At 55.9% G+C, this 19,697-nt stretch overlaps 1 protein-coding gene across 1 annotated transcript in view; it reads right to left on the reverse strand.

The window, feature by feature from the left end:
* Positions 1-19,697, reverse strand: part of ITGAE (integrin subunit alpha E) — a 60,189-nt gene that overhangs the window by 23,667 nt on the left and 16,825 nt on the right. The window contains exons 3-18 of the mRNA XM_020280838.2: positions 15,211-15,302; positions 13,515-13,582; positions 12,995-13,115; positions 12,643-12,795; positions 12,112-12,227; positions 11,328-11,479; positions 10,144-10,297; positions 9,396-9,546; positions 8,869-8,936; positions 8,049-8,187; positions 7,045-7,187; positions 6,586-6,726; positions 5,754-5,978; positions 4,570-4,700; positions 2,143-2,273; positions 831-994 (exon numbers count right to left, since the gene is read on the reverse strand). Coding sequence (XP_020136427.2) covers positions 831-994; positions 2,143-2,273; positions 4,570-4,700; positions 5,754-5,978; positions 6,586-6,726; positions 7,045-7,187; positions 8,049-8,187; positions 8,869-8,936; positions 9,396-9,546; positions 10,144-10,297; positions 11,328-11,479; positions 12,112-12,227; positions 12,643-12,795; positions 12,995-13,115; positions 13,515-13,582; positions 15,211-15,302 — 2,149 coding nt within the window. The remainder of the gene's footprint in view (positions 1-830; positions 995-2,142; positions 2,274-4,569; positions 4,701-5,753; positions 5,979-6,585; positions 6,727-7,044; positions 7,188-8,048; positions 8,188-8,868; positions 8,937-9,395; positions 9,547-10,143; positions 10,298-11,327; positions 11,480-12,111; positions 12,228-12,642; positions 12,796-12,994; positions 13,116-13,514; positions 13,583-15,210; positions 15,303-19,697) is intronic.

Consider the following 19,697-nt stretch of genomic DNA (forward strand, 5'->3'; position numbering starts at 1 on the left):
GGCAGTCGGAAGCATGATTCATGAGTTTATTTATTGGAATAAATGAACTTTTAAGTCCAAAGTTCTATGTCCTGTTAGGCTCTGAGTCCTGATAAACACATTATATTTTTTTTCATGTCTCTGGGCACCTTTGCTAGGAGTAAACCTTTCTAGATGACAATTTTTATCTTTCTAGTTCCACCTTTTAGTTCCATTTTTCTGACATTAACTCACAGAAGGGCCCTCAGCCCCACTGTTAGCATCAGGTGAGGGCGGATAATATAGGGGAGGGACACTTGCTAGTCCTCATTCATTACTAAGAAAAGTGTCAGCAATTAGAGCATCTCCAACTCCCTGATGTGGTTCTCCATCTACTCTGGCCATTTTATTTTATTATTTTTTTTTTTTGAGACAGAGTCTCGCTTTCTTGCCTAGGCTAGAGTGAGTGCCGTGGCGTCAGCCTAGCTCACAGCAACCTCAAACTCCTGGACTCAAGCAATCCTCCTGCCTCAGCCTCCCGAGTAGCTGGGACTACAGGCACGAGCCACCATGCCCGGCTAATTTTTATATATATATATATATTAGTTGGCCAATTAATTTCTTTCTATTTTCTTATAGTAGAGACGGGGTCTCGCTCAGGCTGGTTTTGAACTCCTGACCTTGAGCAATCCGCCCGCCTCGGCCTCCCAGAGTGCTAGGATTACAAGCGTAAGCCACCGCGCCCAGCCTTACTCTGGCTATTTTAGTCACCTCATTTGTATGCATGGGTATGTATCCTTCACTGCACACACCTCAAATCTTTTCTCAATGCCACGGACCCTCTGGCCTCCCATCTGAGCTCCTCCACTCACCTCTCCCTCTGTCGGCTCCAGCGGGAGATGCCCGCAGAGACGGGCCCCACCCTTCCACTTCCAAATGGAGCTCGGGCAGGTTCTCGGGTCCGAACACTGCAGCCTTTTCCTCGGCTTCCTCACATCCACGTCCAGCGTGAAGTTGAGTTCTATCTCTCTGAGGCCTGGGAATGAAGACCAGACCACCCCTGGTGAGGCAGGGATGGGCAACCCCCAGGCAGAGCCCCTTGTGCCCCCAGCCTGCCTGAGGTTCCTGGCACTCCCCTCCTGAACAGAGTCCCCATGCAGGCACCCCTGGGGCTGCACTCCTGAGTTTCTTCTTCATTTCAAGGGTACTTTCCTCATCGTATTCCGGCACCTGGCCAGGGTCCCTCACGGCTGCAGCCCCAGTCCCAGAGCAGCACACTCCCAGGGCGGAGTCAGCCTTCCTTAGGGAAAGAGGGCTCAGGAAGGAGACAGTAAGGGGGAGGAGCAATAATGCAGAGAACGAAGAGAGAAATCATGGAGTAAAACCTGAGGACAGCAGAGCTGGAAGCACCTTGGAGATTCCTGGGCCAACTCCCTTACTATACAGAACAGACACCAGGGCCCAGCGAGGGAAAGACACCTGTCCAGTGTCACACAGCCCTAAGCAGGCTCTGTGCCCTGGAAACGATAGGTCTGTCATTTTCTACTCCCAGATTTGACAATATCCTGCTTCTGCGGTAAATTCACCCCACCCCAGGGGACTGCTCTTTGACCGGTGGGAAGCAGAGAGCCACCTCCGGGGTTGTTACTGAGAGGTTAAACCTTGGGGGTTGTTACTGAGAGGTTAAACCTTGGGGACTGTTCTAGAGGGGAGCGCTCGGGGTACCACAAAGACCTGGGCTCCGAAAGCCATGCCCACCCTCCCCTTTCTGGAAACGTCTCCCAACAAGTATCAGGTAACAGGGTGGGAGAGAGGCCAGGCCTCTAGCAGGTTATCCAGTCCCACCCAGGCCAGGGAGACTGGTGAGGAGGGGAGGGGAGAAGATGTCAATGAGAAGGAAAGAAGAAGGGCACTTCTCAGGGGCCCCAGCACACACGCGGCACAGTAGATGGGGACGGAGAAATGGCTGCCTTTGTCTGAGTCGTTCAGAAACTCAGCCTTCTGCCTGCCTTCTTCCCCACAGGGTCAGGCAAACCCCTTCAGAGTGGGGATGTGACATCAGACCTCCCTTTCTTGGGGTGGTTTGCATTTAACAGAACCTAGTGACAAGGGGGCTGAGCTCTAATGAGGGGATCACAAGCACCGGGCCCATGACACGGAGGGGTCGGCGAGAACGCCTGTTACCTGACACAGCAGCTGTGGCTGCAGAGCCGACGTCAAAACACAAAGATGCCTTCACGCTGCTGTTGAAGCCAATGGGCAGTGCAGCGGGGGTGAAGTTCATGGACACCCGCAGGCGAACCACAGGTCGTGAGCTAAACAAGACAGCAAAGAGGACCATGAGAAGTGACCGCAGGGCTTTCAGGCCAGTGCTTGCCTCGCTCCTTCATGCATTCAGTGACCATCCATGGAACACCTCCAACATGCAGGTGCTCCGCTGAGTCCTCAGCCACAGGAGAGAGGCGGTCCCTGCTCTAGTGGGACAGCTGACAGCAAGCAAATAAACAAGAGAAACAGGGAAACACTGTGTGCTGGGAATGCTATGATAAAAACAAAATAGAATCAGGCAATAGAGACTGAGGGCCACTTAGATGGGGTCGAGTGGTCAGGGATGGCCTCGCTCACGAGGAGCTACTTAAGTTGAGATCTGTTACCAAGAACCAGCCCACTATGTGAACCTCTGGGGAAGAATATTCCAGACAGAAAGCACGGCTGGTGCAAAGGACCTGTGGCAGGAATGAGCTTGGTTTGAGGAGAGCAAAGGTCACTGCTACTGGAGCACGGTTAGGGATACGGAAGGTAGTAACAAGAGGTAAGCAGGGAGGAGAGGAATTTGGATTTCATGCTAAGCAGTAGCCACGTGGGGTCTTAGGCAGCAGAGTCATGGGATCATGCCGGCTGCTGGGAGGAGAGTGGAGCACAGGGAGGGGACACAGGAAGACTGCTGTGGCAGCATTCAGGCAAACAACAACAGTGTCTTGTAGTGGGAGGTATTTTGGAGGCAGAGCCAACAAAAATTTGTCGATGGGGTGGTGGAGGAAGGAAAAAGAGGAATCGAGGATGACCCTTAGGTTTTCGTCCTGAACTTGGATGATGGTGCCATCTGCTAAGCTAGGAAGCTAGGGGGAGGGGCAGATTTGGGGGAATGAGGAGCAAGTGAAGACAGGCGCTCCATTTTTAGACATGTTCACTTTGAGATGCTCATGGACAGCAGCCAAGAGGGGTGTTGAGTAGACAGCCAGGTCTAGAGCTTGGTGGAGAGGACAGGGCAGAGAGGTGCCCATCAGCTTTATTGTAGCCATGGGACTTGATGCCCTCCACTTAGGGGTGGAGCACAGAAGCTCTGAAATTGATAATAATCATAACAGTCATCACTGAGCACTGTGCAAAATACTTTACATAGATTCACTCACATTATCCTCCTAACTGTGTGAGGTGGGTGCTATTATAATTCCCATTTAAGAAAGTTGGGCTGTAGTCCCAGCTACTTGGGAGGCTGAGGCTGGAGGATCACTTGAGCCCAGGAGTTTGAGGTTGCTGTGAGCTAGGCTGATGCCACGGCACTCTAGCCCGGGCAACAGAGCGAGATTCTGTCAAAAAAAAAAAAAAAAAAGAAAGAAAGGAAAGGAAAGGAAAGGAAAGGAAAGGAAAGGAAAGGAAAGGAAAAGAAAAGAAAAGAAAAGAAAAGAAAAGAAAAGAAAAGAAAAGAAAAGAAAAGAAAAGAAAAGAAAAGAAAAGAAAAGAAAAGAAAAGTAAAGAAGCCGGGCGTGGTGGCTCACGCCTGTAATCCTAGCACTTTGGGAGGCCGAGGCGGGCGGATTGCTCAAGGTCAGGAGTTCGAAACCAGCCTGAGCGAGACCCCGTCTCTACCAAAAATAGAAATAAATTAATTGACCAACTAAAAATATATATACAAAAAATTAGCCGGGCATGGTGGTGCATGCCTGTAGTCCCAGCTACTCGGGAGGCTGAGGCAGGAGGATCGCTGAGCCCCGGAGATTGAGGTTGCTGTGAGCCAGGCTGACGCCACGGCACTCACTCTAGCCTGGGCAACAAAGTGAGACTCTGTCTCAAAAAAAAAAAAAAAGAAAAGAAAAGAAAAGAAACGAAACGAAACTTGGGGCTGAGTGTGGTGGCTCACACCTGTAATCCTAGCACTCTGGGAGGCCCAGGAGAGAATATCGCTTGAGCTCACTAGTTTGAGACCAGCCTGAGCAAGAGCGAGACCCCGTCTCTACTAAAAACAGACAAATTAGCCAGTCATGGTGGCGTGTGCCTGTAGTCTCAGCTACTTGGGAGGCTGGGGCAGGAGGATCTCTTGAGCCCAGGAGTTCAAGGTTGAAGTGAACTACGATTGTGCCACTGTACTCTAGCCAGGTGACAGAGCGAGACCCTATCTCCAAACAAAAAAGGGAAAGTTGGGACTCAGAATTAGACAGCCTGCCAAGGGCACACCAGTAAGTGAGACCTCAAGTTCAAACCCAGGAGGGCGGACTCCAGAGCCTGCCAGGCCCTGTGCTTCCTCCCTCCCTCAGTGCCTGCTGTGTGCTTGGGGCAGGGCCAGCGGGTGGGGCTGGGGCCTGGGACCCCAGAAGCAGGGCAGAGTCCTACCGGAGCACAGCTGCCTGGCCCAGCGCGCCCACAGTGATGTCAGCAAGGCCATCGCCACTGAAGTCTAAGCCGCCAGCCACGGATGTGCCAAAGTAACGGAGTCCTGGGGCCACCGCTGAGGCTCGGAGCCGCTGTGGGGGGAGAAACACAAGGCATGGGGGGGGTCCTTCCAAATCGGCATGGCCAGCCACCGCCCAGCCCCAGGGAGCCCTCAATCTAGACACAAGAGAGAGGGGCAAGGGTTCCCAGAGGAAGTGGCATCTGAATGGAGCCTCGAGGGCAGGGGTGACTTGATAGGGGAGAGTGAGGGATGGGAAGAGCAGGGTCCTCTGAGGGAGCAGCCAGGGCCTAGTGTGGGCAATGCAGGGCAGCAGGGGATCTGGTGCAAGGACGCTTGATGGCCAGGGGTCAGGGGTCAGCAAAGGCTTTTTTGAAGGACTACCTTGTGGAAATGCCACCGGGCTAGAAGATGGGAAGAGAAGGAAACTGGGATCGGGGGTAGTCGAGGGGAGGGATGACAAGGCCCAGGCGGGAGAGGGATGGTGGGGATGGAGAGGAGGGGCTGGATTCGGGAGAAGCCAGAATCACATGGACACAGGGACTGACAATCCACGCAAGGTGTCAGAGTGCCTGGGACTGTCCTACGTTTCTGGTGTGGATGACAGAAGAGGACGGAGTCTCATCTCAGAGGAGCGGCAGGTCTGGGGGAAAAAGGAGGCTCTCAGTTGGGCATGGAGAGAGTGAGATGCCTGGGGGCCACCCAGGCGGAGGCGCTCAGGAGCTGGAGGCGGGAGAAAGTGCCCTAACGGATGTGGTGTGGGAGGCTGGCAGTGGAGCCTGCAGATGGGCGTTAAGGCATGGAGGAGATGGATGAGGAACAGGGGCAAGAGAAAGGACAGAAAGAGAGGAAGGAGGGACCCAAGGTAGGTCCAAGGAAGGAGGACGATCTGTATAGGTCAGGGACGTTGACAGATATTGCCACAACCTCTCGCCCAACCTGAAGGGTCTGGGGCGTGGCCCTGGCCTGGAACCTCCCACCAGCCTGAGGGACTTCTCTGCTTCCCTGGGCAGTCCCAGCCCCTGAGGCCTGCCCAGCACTTAGGACTGGAGCCCAGTCGGGGCTCAGGTCCGCATCTAGGGGAGGTCAGAGCCCCAGAGAGGCAGGACAGAGCCCCACGGGTCACCTGCGAGGGGCTGGCAAAGAGGCCGTCCCAGTGTCCGTTGTAGATGTACACGCTGCCGAAGCTGGCACCATCGTCTGCCCCAAAACCCTCCAGGGGGGCCCCGATGGCCACATCTGTGAGCTTATCCTGACTGATGTCCCCCACGGTTGCCATGGCAAAGCCAAAGCGGGCATCAATGAAGCCGGGGTGCCCACTCAGCACGCGTACCAAGGAGAAGGAACCGTTCTGCAAAGCAAACAAGCTGCTCAGCTCTCAAGAAGCGGCACTGGGTGTCGCCCACGAGGCACACTCTAAGCTGGGCTTGCCGATGCTCGTTCCCCAGCAGGGAGTCTGAGGCTCAGAAAAGGCAAGGGACCTTCCCGAGGTCACACAGTGAGCCAGGGGTCCTCCTGCCTTGAAGTTCGGGACCCAGAGCCTGTCACCCTCCACTCCCATGGGTGGGACTGCCGGACTGGCAGCTGGGAGGCTGGGTTCTGGGTTTGGCTCTGGGTAAACTTGAGCAAGTCTCAACATCACTGAGACTCACTGAGCCTCGGCATCCTCTTCTGTAAAATGGGAATGGTGGTTAGCTCCCATAGTTACTGTGAGAAACAAGTGAGAGCATGGACACAATGTACTTTGTCAGCCGTGCAGCTATATATAAGGGATGTTATTACCAACAACTGCCCTTGGGTGAGAAAGTGGGATGGGGAGTGGAGGGGCTCCCACCCGCAGCTGTCCACCCTCTTCCAGCTGGTACAAGGCAGGGCCAGGGCACCCCCAGCCGCCTTCAGGTCTGTGCCAGGCTGGGTAGCCGCAGCCCCAGTGACCCCAGGAGGACTACCTCTCCCACCTGCTTGTTCAGCCGGTACACATAGACTCTGCCTTCTTCTCTGTGGACGTGGTAAAATGGAGCAGCCACCAGCAGGAAGTCCGTGGTCCCATCCATGTCAGTGTCCACAGCGCACAGCTCAGAGCCAAAATAGGACCCCATCTGCAGCCCAGTAGGAATTCCGCTCACAAAGAGGCCCCCTCTCCGCCCCTCAGCAAGGCTGGACCCCTGCTTGTGCTCTTCCCTGACCACCAAATCTGGGTCACTCCATAGTTTGCTCACTAGAGTAGCACAGGAGACTGGGTGAGCAGCCGGGTCCCCCGCAATGGGGGACATCGCCGGGCAATCAGACACCAGGGCCACCCGGTTCTACCCAGGCTGGGCTCAGAGCCACTGTGGGCCCTGAGGCCTGTCCCTTCCCCTTGGGGCCTCCAGATCCCCCGTCTGTAAGAAGGGGGGAGGGTCTTCTCCAGCAAGTACCTGCTCTCCCTCCAGCACGGGCAGGAAGCCGGCCTCGCCGCCTTCCTTCCGGAGCTCAAACACGGCCCCACGCTGCTTGTGCCGCGGAGCCCCGGCCACGTAGGAGAGGCCACCGGCCTTGTGCAGCACAGCCACGGAGTAACCTGGCACGAGGGTGGCGTGGCTGTGAACAGGTGCTCCCACCGCCCTTCGCCCCCCACCTTCCCAGTGGCCTGCGGAGGCGGGCAAAATAGGAGAGACTGTCTTCAAACCCTTTTAAAAATCGGCACCAGCGAGTGCTCCCACTGTCGCACTGTCGCCAGTCACACACACGTGTCCCACCACACAGATGTGACACCACATGCCTATACACACTGTCACATAAACAGCTTCGCTCAAAATACTCATTCACACACATTCACCACATTCGTCGTACGCGCACTCGATGAGGACAGAGGTGGGAGGTGTGTGGACACCACCACCATTATTAACCGAGGGGTCCCGCCCTCCCCTAGGCAGCCACCTGGGGCCACCTGGTGCTCTGCTTCGTGCACCCAGCAAGCCATATCCCCACCAGGGGGGTAATTCTCAACCTCAGGGTCCATGACCAGCCTCCGCCCCTCAGCCCATGTGATCAACCCGGACCAGTCCCCACTAGAAAGCATGAAGTACAGCGTAATGCGCAGCCCTGGTGTCGCTGTCTCGGTCCCGCCCCCGCCCCGGCAGCTTCCAGGCCCCGCCCCCTGCAGCCTCCAGGCCCCGCCCTCGCCCCCCGCCCAGGCAGCCTCCAGGCCCCGCCCTCGTCCAAGCAGCCTCCAGGCCCCGCCCCATCCGGCAGCTTCCCGGCCCCTGAGCCTCCAGGCCCCGCCCTCGCCCCGCCCAGGTAGCTTCCAGGCCCCGCCCTCGTCCAGGCAGCCTCCAGGCCCCGCCCTCGCCCCCCGCCCAGGTAGCTTCCAGGCCCCGCCCTCGCCCAAGCAGCCTCCAGGTCCCGCCCTCGCCCAGGCAGCATCCAGGCCTGCCCTCACCCAGGTAGCCGTACTGCGCAGCCGCAGCGTCCGCCTCCGCAGTGTGGTTCAGGAAGCAGCCCCGGCCGGTGCGCGTGTCGTAGAGCAGTGCACCCCCAGACCAGTCAAAGGCCCCGACGGCACCAAGCAGCACCTTCCCCTGAGGGGACAGGGATGAGCCCCAAATAAGAGAGAGGGACCCAGGAGCCAGCCACGGTGACCGCGGTTCTACGGGCCAGCTCAGTGAATCTTGCTGGGGGAAGGAGACTGTCCCACGGCCCAGTGCCCACCTGGCCAGCGATGCAGGAAGGCCAGAGGGCAAAGGTTGTTTCCTGCCTTGTACCCATGACCTTGTCAGGGCAGCTGTATCTCCATAAAGTGACCATGGGCTCAGATGTTGAACATTAAAAAAGTATGATTGAAAATAAAAAAGTATGATGAGTGAAGGTGCTAACTGTGCTTCCACCATGGGCAAGGACCCTGTCCTTAGGGAGCCTGTACCTGTCCCCATGCGCAGGGAACAGTGTGCCCTCCAGGAGAAGGAAGCCACTTGCATGGCAGGCTGGCCCAGGCCAAAGCCCGTTTTGCTCGTCCGTGTTAAGGGGAACTACTCAATGTTCGGGCGCACGGAACAAATCGGTCTGTGATAAGCATGGCTATCCTCGCCTATCCCAATGGTCCAGACCAAGGCGAGCAAGCAGGCGTGTTTCCTTTTATCCTAAAATGGCTCCCTCAGAGGCATCACACAGGGAGGGCAGAGCCCTGCGCTGTGAGCCGGGAGTCCCTGAATCCCTAGGTGTCTCTGTGGGCCAGACTGCCTGGCGCCGCAGTGGCCACCTACCTCGTCCAGGATCTGGGCGCTGAAGCCAACCTGTGCCAGCTGGTAGTGGAGGGCGTCTCCAACTGTGCCTGGAAGCCAAGAAGCCGGGTGAGACACGCCGCGGGCCCAGGTGAAGGCAGAGACCAAGTCGGGGAAGGGTCTGGCTTGTCCTCACTCCCGGGGGAACGGTGCTTGGGGTAATGGGAAAAGCACCAGGCGGAGTAGAGACCCAGGTTCTCCTTTAGCCACCACTGGCTGAGTAGGCTCGGGCAGCGCACTCCCTCCGTCTGGCCTCAGTGTGCTCCTCTGTGAGCTCCTGGGAGAAGGAACTATGCCCCAGTCACCCGTGTTTCTTCAGCACCGGTTCAGCCCATCGGAGCTGCGGAAGTGAGTGAGGGGGCTGGGGACAGTGTTGCTCAGGGAAGCGAGGGATGGTGGTCAGGATACCCCGTGCGGGTCGCACGGAGGGGGAGTGGGAACGCAGGGCTCGAGCCTCCTGCTGGATGCTCAGGGGGCTGCCGCAGAGTGGCCCGGCCCGGAGCCCTCACCTTCCATGCGGATGATGTTGTGCTGCAGTTTGCTCAGTAGCCCATCCAGCGCCGTGTAGTTGGTCACCTTGAAAGCGTGGGTCTCATCGGGGTCCGAGGCGATCAGCTTCAGTTCCTTGTCAGTCTTAACTTTCTTAAATGCGTCTCCCACCTGCACAGAGGCCCTGGGTCAGTGGGTCGGCACCGTGCGGGGCTGGCTGGCTTCCTCGAGCCCTGACAGCTCACTAGGCCCAGGGCCCCCCCGCCTGGCCTTCTGGCCCCTCCGTGGCCTGACTCCTGCCTTCCTCCTTCCTTCCCCGCTCCCTGTTGCCTACACATACCCTGGGAAGAACTCTGGTTGTGCCAAATTACATGTGTTTTCTGAACACTCCAGGCTCCTTCTCATCTCTGCACATGCTGTTCCCTCTGCCTGCAGAGCCCTGCCCGCCCCACTTGCATGTCCCAGGCCGGTTACTCCTGTTTGCCTGCTGGGGCTCGGTCCAGCACCCCTCCTCCAGGGTCCTCCCTGATGTCCTTCCTTGGGCTCTCCCAGCACTATGGGGCAAGCAAGCCATGACCACCAGTGGGAAATGAGCCCTCTGTGAGTGGCAGGGGGAACACGGTAGGCGAGCATGCAGGGGGACAGCAGTGTTTGTGACCAGAGCAGGGTCTTGGTAAACTGCTTATGGAAGCCCTTCTGGAGAGCCCTGGCTGCCCCCACCCCAGGCTGTGCAGGGGCAGGAGGTGCCTCCCAGCTCCCAGCTCTTACCCCAATGGCAAAGCGCTCAACACCCTGCATCTTGGGGGAATTGATGACAGTTCCGAGTTTGAGGGTGTCCCCGAATATGTCACCATCAGTGAGCACCACCATGACCTTGGATGCATTTTTCCTGGAGCCACCGCTTGGCGTGAAGATGTGGTCTCTAAGCAATGGAGAGTGAAGGAAGAGAACTTTGCCAGGGGGATGGCTGAACTCTGGGGTAGGTTTTATTCACTGACCTGTATTAGAATTGGGGGAGATTCTCGACCCTCCCAAAAGGCCCAAAGAAAGATGGTGATGTTCTTTGTGCCACATGGCGAGGAGAGCTGCTAGATGGCAGTTAGTCTAGCCCTCGAGTGTGTGTGGGGGAAAGAGTAATGATATGAAAATGACAGACAGTACTTACATAGCACTTATGTGCCAGGCACTGTTGTAAACACTGTATATATTTTAGCCCATCTAATCCTCACAAGATCTATGAGGCAAGTACTATTGTTACTCTCATTTTTAAAGTGAGGAAACTAGGCTGAGCGCAGTGGCTCATGCCTGTAATCCTAGCTCTTTGGGAAGCTGAGGTGGGCGGATCCTTTGAGCTCAGGAGTTCGAAACCAGCCTGAGCAAGAGCAAGACCCCATCTCTACTATAAATATAAAGAAATTAATTGGCCAACTAACATATATAGAAAAAACTAGCTGGGCATGGTGGCACATGCCTGTAGTCCCAGCTACTCAGGAGGCTGAGGCAGGAGGATCGCTTGAGCCCAGGAGTTTGAGGTTGCTGTGAGCTAGGCTGATGCTACGGCATTCACTCTAGCCTGGGCAACAAAGTGAGACTCTGTCTCAAAAAATAAAATAAAGTGAGGAAACTGAAGCACAGAGAAGGTAGAGAACTTGCCCAGGGTCACACAGACACAAACTGGAGCTGGGATTTGAACCCTGGCAGCCAGTACACTGAGCACTCTGTGCTCTACTGCCTCTCACAAAGGAGGTCTTTGAAAGAATTTTTGGAGGACAGTCCTGGGGTGTCATCCCCCACATTCCCTCTCAGCTAAGGAAAAACTGGAACCCCGACCCCACCCCCTCACAGTTCTGTCCAGCCACTTTCCCCAGACACGATGCCACAGAGACTCTGGGCACGGCCTCTCGTGGGCTCCTAGCAGACGCTCAGGCAATTCCTGCTGCCCTCACACTCACAAGACATGCTGCATGGCTGATGCGGTCCTGGTGACATTCCCCACTTGGACGATGTTCTGGACTTTGGCAAGGGAGGCCATCACATCCTGGCTGTCCCGAAGGTCAAACTCAGTCTGGATCACTGCCCCATACTGCACCAGGGCGAAGCTGCACTGGAGGGGAGGGGCCCCGGTGGGGGAGGAGGTGGGCAAAGGTGCCATGCCAAAGCCACCCTTGCCCCACACCCATCTCACCCTGGAAGCAGTGGGAGAATTCGCCCATTCCACCTCATCCCCGTACAGAAGGAGATGCTAAGGCAGAATGAATTCTCTGAGCAAGTAGGGGTGGAGAAGGGTGGGACAGTAATGGCCTCCATGAATGACAGACTTCTCCTGACTCCCTGTGTGGTCCCCTCCATACTACTGTGGGATTGGCCACGTGACTTGCTTTGACCAATGGACATCAGCAAATGTGATGCAATTTGAGACTTGAAAAGTGTTTTCATGCATTGGGTCTTTGAAATGTTGCTGCCATGAAGAGGTTGGACTGGCCTGCTGGAGGCACATGGCCCAGACAAATGAGTGAGGACATCTGAGGCCATCCAGCCCCAGTCAAGCAACTAGATACTGGCAGCTGCAGGGTAACTCCAGGCAACACCAGCAGAAGAACCACCAGCTGAGCTCAGCCCAAACATCTGACTCACAGAATTGTGAGCAAATAAAATGGTTGTTTTATTTGAGGTAATGCATGACACAGCAATAGATACGTGATAAATTACATGAAGCCAGTTCTTAGGGAAACTCACCTCAAAACATTTCTCATAGAAGTTCCTCATCATGTTGGAGATGAAGTCTTTGGCTCTCTGGAAGTCTGGGGGATCAATGCTTCCTGAGCCATCCAGGATGATGGCAATCTCAGTGCCTGCCCAGGACAACAAGCAGGTGAGGAGTGGGCATGGGATTTGGGGCAGGTGTGAGGGCAGCAGTTCCTACCCTGTAGGGCGTATATTCCCACTCAATCCCTGAGGGCTCAGATCAGGGAGGAAGTTAGGGAAGTTCCCAAGAGTGAAGCTAATGTCTCAGAGGCAAAGAGAGAGCTGAACCTGCTCAGGCTCTGACTTGCTTTATGAGTCACTCCCATCACACCCACTCTCTGGGCCTCAGTTTCCCCATCTGTAAGATAGAGGGTGCAGAACTGGGAGTGGCCAGGCCTGTAGAATACAGCCACTGCGCCCCCACCATCTCTCAGGCTCAGGCACCCCTCAGCCCTAGAGGCTGCCAGGCTAGGCGTTGGCTCTGACAGCCTCTGGGAGCAACCCAGATCTGCCTCTTCTCACCAGCTTCATCTTCCTCCTCTTCCTCCTCCTCCTTCTTTGCCTCCTCCAGAGCCCGGCGCTGCCTGGCTGTGTTCTCATGCTCTCCCATGCTGCCTTCTTTGCTCCTGTAGCAGTCTCCAGCATCCACACGTGCACCCGGATCCAGGATACTTTCTTTATAAAATGAACATGGAAGAGCTCAGAGTCAGAACGCCTCCATAGTCACCCTAGGCCGCTCACACTTGGCTCTGCCCGGATGCCTTTCACATGGGGCCTGTGTCCTTCTGCATCTGCCATGGGCTGGAGCCTCTCCTTAGAGACCCAAAGGACTCTCTTTAGAGCTTTCCAAGACCAGTGAGTGTCCAATCCTTACCAAGGTCAAAGAAGTTGACGGGCGGCACCCGGGGACGCAGGTCAGGGTCCAGTAGGCTACAGGTGCCTGTGAGTTCTGAGCTGAGGCTGTGGGGCCGCCGGGCTGGCACTTGAATGCATACCTGGGGAGAGAGGAAGAGAGAGAGGGAGTAGGCAGGCTGGGTCACCTCCATGTTTCTTAGCCACAGCCCCACTATCACCCCCACCCCAGAACTCAGTGGCTCAACCAGGCAGGGGACACAGCAGGTAGCTCACCCCTCACCAGGGGCGGGAGTCAGGGCTGGGGTCAAAGCTGAAGTCAGCCCTGGGTGGGTGTGCAGGGTCACATGGAACACCTGGTCAGCCCTGGCATCAGCATAGGCGGTCAGAGCAGCAGTCAGCCCTGGGGTTGGCACCAGGGAGACAGCAGGGCTCAGCCCCAGGAATAACATACCAGTTAGAACTGGTATCGATGCCAGGGTCAACCACGGGCTAGCCCCAGCCTCCCTGAGACCCTCCGTCCCCTGCCTGTGCACACTCACCAGAACTCCATGGTGGTTCCGGACAACTGTCGCTCCCCAGTGCTGCCGCTTTGGGATACGGACATGCTCTGAAACAGTTGAACCCAGGTTAGGAGGGAGGGATGCTGGGAGGCAACCCTGGAGCCAACGTCAGAGGGCACAGGGCCTCCTTGGTCTGACCCCCATGAGGAACTGTGGTCACTCAAAGCAGCTTCTAGAAAGGTGGAGCAAGGAGACTCCAAGGACAGGCCTGCAGACAACCTGGGCAAAGCGCCTATCCCTAGGGCTCATTTATTGACTCAGTCAACAAATACCCCTTGATGTCTGCTCTGAACCCAGCCTGTGACCCATGGTGAGGGGACCTGGTGCTCTTCCTCAAAGGGCTCCTAGTCTGGTGGGGGGTGGGTAGAGAAGCACTGGCTGGTGGGCGCCAGGGGGGAGTGCAAGGTGCTGCAGGACCGGCTCTGCAGACCAAGGAACCTCCAGCCTCAGAGACCCACCCCAGGGGAATCTGACTGCCTCACACACACCTCAGGGGGAAAAGTGGCAGCTCCTTCCTCTGCCTTCTGACTCTGGGCCTCAGGATGCTGTCTTATTTCTGAGTCACAGACTCACTCAATGCCCCTGCTGGACTGTGCACTCATCTGGGCAGAGATTGACTCTGTTCAACTCAGTGCCTCTCACGGAGACAAGAGTTCTACGTACACAGCCAAGCGGTTGTCAGTAAATGTGAGACTTGAGCTGGACTGGGTGGGATGGGCAGAGTTTGGTTAATGAATGAATCTGGGCCATGCATTCATTCAAACGGCATTTATGGGGTGCCTAATATATGCCAGGTGCCATGCCAGACACTACGATGGCCACCGTTAGACTGGAACAAGTGGGCTTGAATTCCACTGAGGTATGATGGGTCACATTGGGATGGATTAGAGTTTGGAATCTGCCACCAACACTGGAGGTGTGACTTTTGTCATCCAGGCAACCGAAAGACTTTACTAGTCTGAACTGTAGCTTCCTCTTCTGTAAATGGTGTGGTTTTGAGGATTAAAAGTGAATGAATCTGGCCGGGCGCAGTGGCTCACGCCTGTAATCCTAGCTCTTGGGAGGCCGAGGCGGGCGGATTGCTCAAGGTCAGGAGTTCAAAACCAGCCTGAGCAAGAGCGAGACCCCGTCTCTACTATAAATACAAAGAAATTAATTGGCCAACTGATATATATATAAAAAATTAGCCGGGCATGGTGGCGCATGCCTGTAGTCCCAGCTACTCGGGAGGCTGAGGCAGAAGGATCGCTCGAGCCCAGGAGTTTGAGGTTGCTGTGAGCTAGGCTGATGCCACGGCACTCACTCTAGCCTGGGCAACAAAGCAAGACTCTGTCTCAAAAAAAAAAAAAAAAAAAAAAAAAAAAGTGAATGAATCTGCATGTAAACAATCCAAAAAAAGAACATTAAATAAAAAAAAATAGTGAATGAAGTTCTTTGCAGAGTGCCACGCACCTAGTGAGTACTCAATCCATTTTAGGTACCATTTCTGTTGCTAGGACTGCATCAGGAAAGGTAGGCTGGGATGGGATTGGGCATTGGGAGGGAAGGCTTGGTGGTAAAGTCTAGGAGCAGATGGGCTGGATTAGGTGGGGCTGGCATTGGAATGGTTTGGATTGAGCGGGATTCCTAGAAAGGGGGTCCTGGGGAGCATTCCCTGGAGCTGGGGCTGACTTACCTACAGGTTCGCAAAGGAGTTCATCATGGCGGAGGGAACATCGGTACAGAGGCCCTGATGTTCTCTTGGTTCTAGGGCTGGTGACCAGGAGCCTGAATGGGAGGGTAGATAGCAAAGCTGAGCTAGGGGGCCATTCCCTTCTCCTCCCTGCCTGCCTAGGCACAGGCTTCCCATTCCAGGCATCCCACAGGCTCCCTGACCAGCAGGCTGTGTGGAAGGCCCAGACCTGGGAAGGGCAGGCAGATCCCAGCCCGGCACTGCCAAGTCTGCGTTACAGGGAAGACACTTGCTCAACCCCCACTTCTGCACAGCTCCAGGCAGGAAGGGGTTAAAGCAACCCCCTCTGCCCACAGAGATGGGGGTGATAGTGGTGGAGAATAAAGACTCTGTTCTCTTGTGGGGGTAGGGGTAGGGGAACCAGGAAGCCAGCAGCAGCAGCAGCGTTGGTTCTACAAGGGGGTGGGGTGGGGCAGTGCTAGCTTCATTGGCGACAGTAGTTCCCGAGAAGAGCATGCTGGAGCTGCTCTGCTATGGGTCAGGCAGAACTGGAGGTTGCGGGGTGAGTGCCTCAGGAGATGTGATTGCTGACTGTAAACTTCTTGTCCCCTACCCTAAGCCCAGACCAGGGGGACAGCAGAGTGCAGTGTCAGCCTGAACATCCTCACTGTCCATGCTGCCCAGGGAGCGAGCGCTGGGCTGCCCTGAGACAGAGTCAGCACTGGGGCCGGAAGCAGGGGCTGGTGGGGAAGGGGACCCTGGGTTTGGCGGGAACTGTGAACCAAGCCCAAGGTCTCTGTGCTGAGGCCAGGAGGAAGCCACACAGGACTTTATAAAAGGGAAGCACATGACCGGTGTCTGCTCTCCAAAGGTCATGATGTGACTGCGGTGAGTTGAGGGCCAGGCGAGAGAGCACAGGGTGGGGGGCAGAACGAGGCACGGGCCCCGCTTCCTCAACCCCCATCACTCTACGGTTTTTAAAATTATCAAACATACCTGCATATCTGCGTGGTTTACAGGATGATAACAAAGTCTACACCTGTGCTTGGGCGCCCACCCACCCCAGCTGAACCCACCCCAAGCTGACTTCCGCTCTCTGATTCAGCTCTTCTCAAGGTGTGACCCCACATTGCCAAATCCAATGGACCCCTTCTGCCCTCATCTTTCTCAACCTCTCAGCAGCCCTGAACGTAAGCGACCACCTCCTCCTTGAAACTTTCTTCCGGACTGACTTCCCCTGCTCTCTCCTTTGTCCTGCTCAGACTCCTTTGCTGTCTAGCCTTTAAACGCCACCAGAGTCCTGGGGCTTGTCCTTGTCTCCCTTGCCAGCACACCCTCCCTACTGACCCCCATCCTGTGGAAGCTGAAATCCCACCTGTACGTCTGCAGCCCCGGCACCCCTCCCCCAGCCGTTAGATCAGCACGGCTTTATAGCAAGCAGGATAACGGCCCCCAGAGAAGTCCACGTCCCAATCCCCAGAACTGTGGATATGTCATCTTTTATGGCCAAAGCGGCCTTCTAAATGCAGTTAAATTAAGGATTTTGAGATGGGGAGATTATCTTGCAGTATCTGGCTGGGCCTGGATGGGAGTAGCTGGGTGTTGTGCTAACATTAGTTATCATAAAGGTCCTTAAGAGGGAAGCATCACAAACCTTTCTCAAAGTCAGAGACAAGCAAAAAATAACCAACAAACAAAATACTTGAAGATGCTGCACTTCAGGCTTAAAGCTGGAGAAAGGCGCCACAAGCCAAGGAATGCAGACAGCCTCTAGAAGGTGAAAAAGGCAAACAAACAAACAAACCCCCAGGTTCTCCCCTAGAGCTTCCAGAAGGAATACAGCCCTGCTGACACTTTGATTTTAGGTCAGTAGGACCTTGTTTCAGACCTCTGACCCCCAGAACTGTAAGATAATATATTTGGGTTGTCCGTAAGCCACTCAATTTGTGATATCTTGTTATAGCAGCGACAGGAAACTAACACAATAACCAACTGCCCACTGTCTAGTAGGCTTCTCAGACTCAGAACATCTAAAACAGAACCTGTGGTCTTGTCCTCCTGAGCCTGCTCCTTCTCATCTTCCCCACCGCCCAATGGCACTGCCAACCCCCGAGTTCTAAAGCCCGAGGCCTGGGGGACATCCTTGCTTTGTCTATTCATGCATCCCTTACATCTGGCCAACGGTCAGCCCTGTTGGTTCTTTGTTTTTCCTTTTCTTTTTTTTTTTAAATAGAGATTGGGTCTCACTCTTGCTCAGGCTGGTCTCAAACTCCAGAGCTCAGGTCCGGCGCGGTGGCACACGCCTGTAATCCTAGCACTCTGGGAGGCCGAGACGGTCAGGAGTTCGAAACCAGCCTGAGCAAGAGCAAGACCCCGTCTCTACTATAAAAATAGAAAGAAATTAATTGGCCAACTGATATATATAGAAAAAATTAGCCGGGCATGGTGGTGCATGCCTGTAGTCCCAGCTACTCGGGAGGCTGAGGCAGGAGGATTGCTTGAGCCCAGGAGTTTGAGGTTGCTGCCAGCTAGGCTGACACCACGGCACTCACTCTAGCCTGGGCAACAAAGCGAGACTCTGTCTCAAAAAAAAAAACAAAACAAAACTCCAGAGCTCAAGCAGTCCTCCCGCCTCAGCCTCCCAGAGTGCTAGGATTGCAGGCGTGAGCCACCGCACCCAGCCAACACTGTTGGTTCTTTCTCCAAATTATATTTAGGGAGGATCTCCTTTCTCTGTTCACCCTGCCCCCACCCTAGCCACCACAATCTTGCCGGTCTATGGTAATAGCCTCCCATTATTTTGTGGGGTTTATTTGGTTTTTAATTTACTCATGAGACTTATACCATGTCTTCCCCATCAGTGACAGCCTCAGTTCCTGGGACAGCCAGTCACCAGCACTGTCCTGCCTCAGGCCCTTCAGCATGCTGTTCCCTCCATCATGCTGTTCCCTCCACTCCTGCTGTTCCCTCCGCCTGGAACCCTCCCCTCCCACTCTTATTCTCATCCCTGCGCCTCACTCCACTGTCACTGCCTCGAAAATGCTTTCTCTAACCAGCCCCGCCTCACAACCCAGTTACTCTGCTTCATGTCACCCTGTTTTATTTCCTTCTCAGAACGTGTCACTGTCTGATCATATCTTGTTTGCTTGTCTATTGGCTCACTATCCAACTCCCCCACTAGACAGTGAGTTCCCCAAGGATCCCGTCCTTCTTGTTCACTGTGTTATTCCCGGAGCCTGGAACAGAGCCCGGCACAGAGCAGGGGCTCAGTGAGTATTTGTTGAGTGACTATTGAATGTCAGCGCAGGCAACAGCGGAGGGGGCTAACTGGGGCAGGGCTGAGGGGTGGAGGGCTGGTGCGGCTGAGATCCGCTCCTGGGTGCAGGCTCTGCAGCTGAGCCCCCAAATTAGGTCACCTCCTCAGCAGCCCTGCCTCTCTCCCCAGACCCCTCCCCAGCCCGAGCCTCAGCCCTGGGCCCAGCACTCCAGCGCCCCTGCTCCCCTACAAAGGGTGGGCTCAGGACTGGGCTCCACCCCTGGCCACGTCTTGGTGGGGCAGGTGAGGCCTGGAGCAGCCTCTGCCCAGGCTGTCTCCTGCCTGTACCTGCCACCTCCTTCTCCTGCAGAACAATCATCCCAACACCAGCTCCGCAGGAAGCCTTCCCAAAGGAGGGTGCAACTCGATCCCCCCCTGGCCCTCTAGGCAGCCCTGACTATTGACCTCTAACCCAGACTGTGCCACCACGTACAGCTGTGCAGGCTGTGCACTGCACCTCCCAAGACTGCCACTCATATCACAGTCATGCAATTACGTGGCCTGGACCCCGTATGAGCTGTCTCTACTCCCCACCCCTTTTGCCCCCCACAGCTGGTGGTCTCTAGGTTTGTTGACTGAGCGCTGACAACAAACTAAATGCTGACCAGCTGTGACAGAGTATGAGCCATCAGCCGACAGCCCAGGGGCCCTCTTACACCCTGGGCCGGGGGCAGCCCCAGCACCCCTGTCCTCCTCTGCCTTCACCTGGCTCTAGCCTGTCCCTGTTCTAAGTCTATTCCCAGGTCTCCCAGCGGGGAGGGCTGCTTTATGTCCCACCCACACACCCTGCGGCGGCAGCCGAAGCCCACGATGCTGCCAGCCTGGTGTGTTACGTCTTAGGGAGAAACAGCGTGAAGGAGAGAGAGGGACATGTCACCCTCAAAGGGGAGCCGAGCCCCTTCCTCTCTGTCTGGCCCTGAGCGGCCAGCGAGTGTGCACTTCCTGCCTCTGCCGCCCGGCGGTGGGCTCAGCCGTCACCCACACGGCAGGAACCCAGAAGTGCCTCCCACCACTTCCTCCTCCCGGGGCCTTCAAACCCGCGAGCCCCCTCTCTGCCCCAGCAGATGTTCGGGGAGGCTCTGACGAGCGTCGCCGGGCTGTCCCCGCACCCACTGGCGAGCCCAGAGCCCTCCGGCCGGCCAGGGCCCTCAGACTCCCGCACACACCTTGGGCT

This window comes from Microcebus murinus, chromosome 18 (assembly GCF_040939455.1).
Source record: "Microcebus murinus isolate Inina chromosome 18, M.murinus_Inina_mat1.0, whole genome shotgun sequence".
Taxonomy (NCBI): domain Eukaryota; kingdom Metazoa; phylum Chordata; class Mammalia; order Primates; family Cheirogaleidae; genus Microcebus; species Microcebus murinus.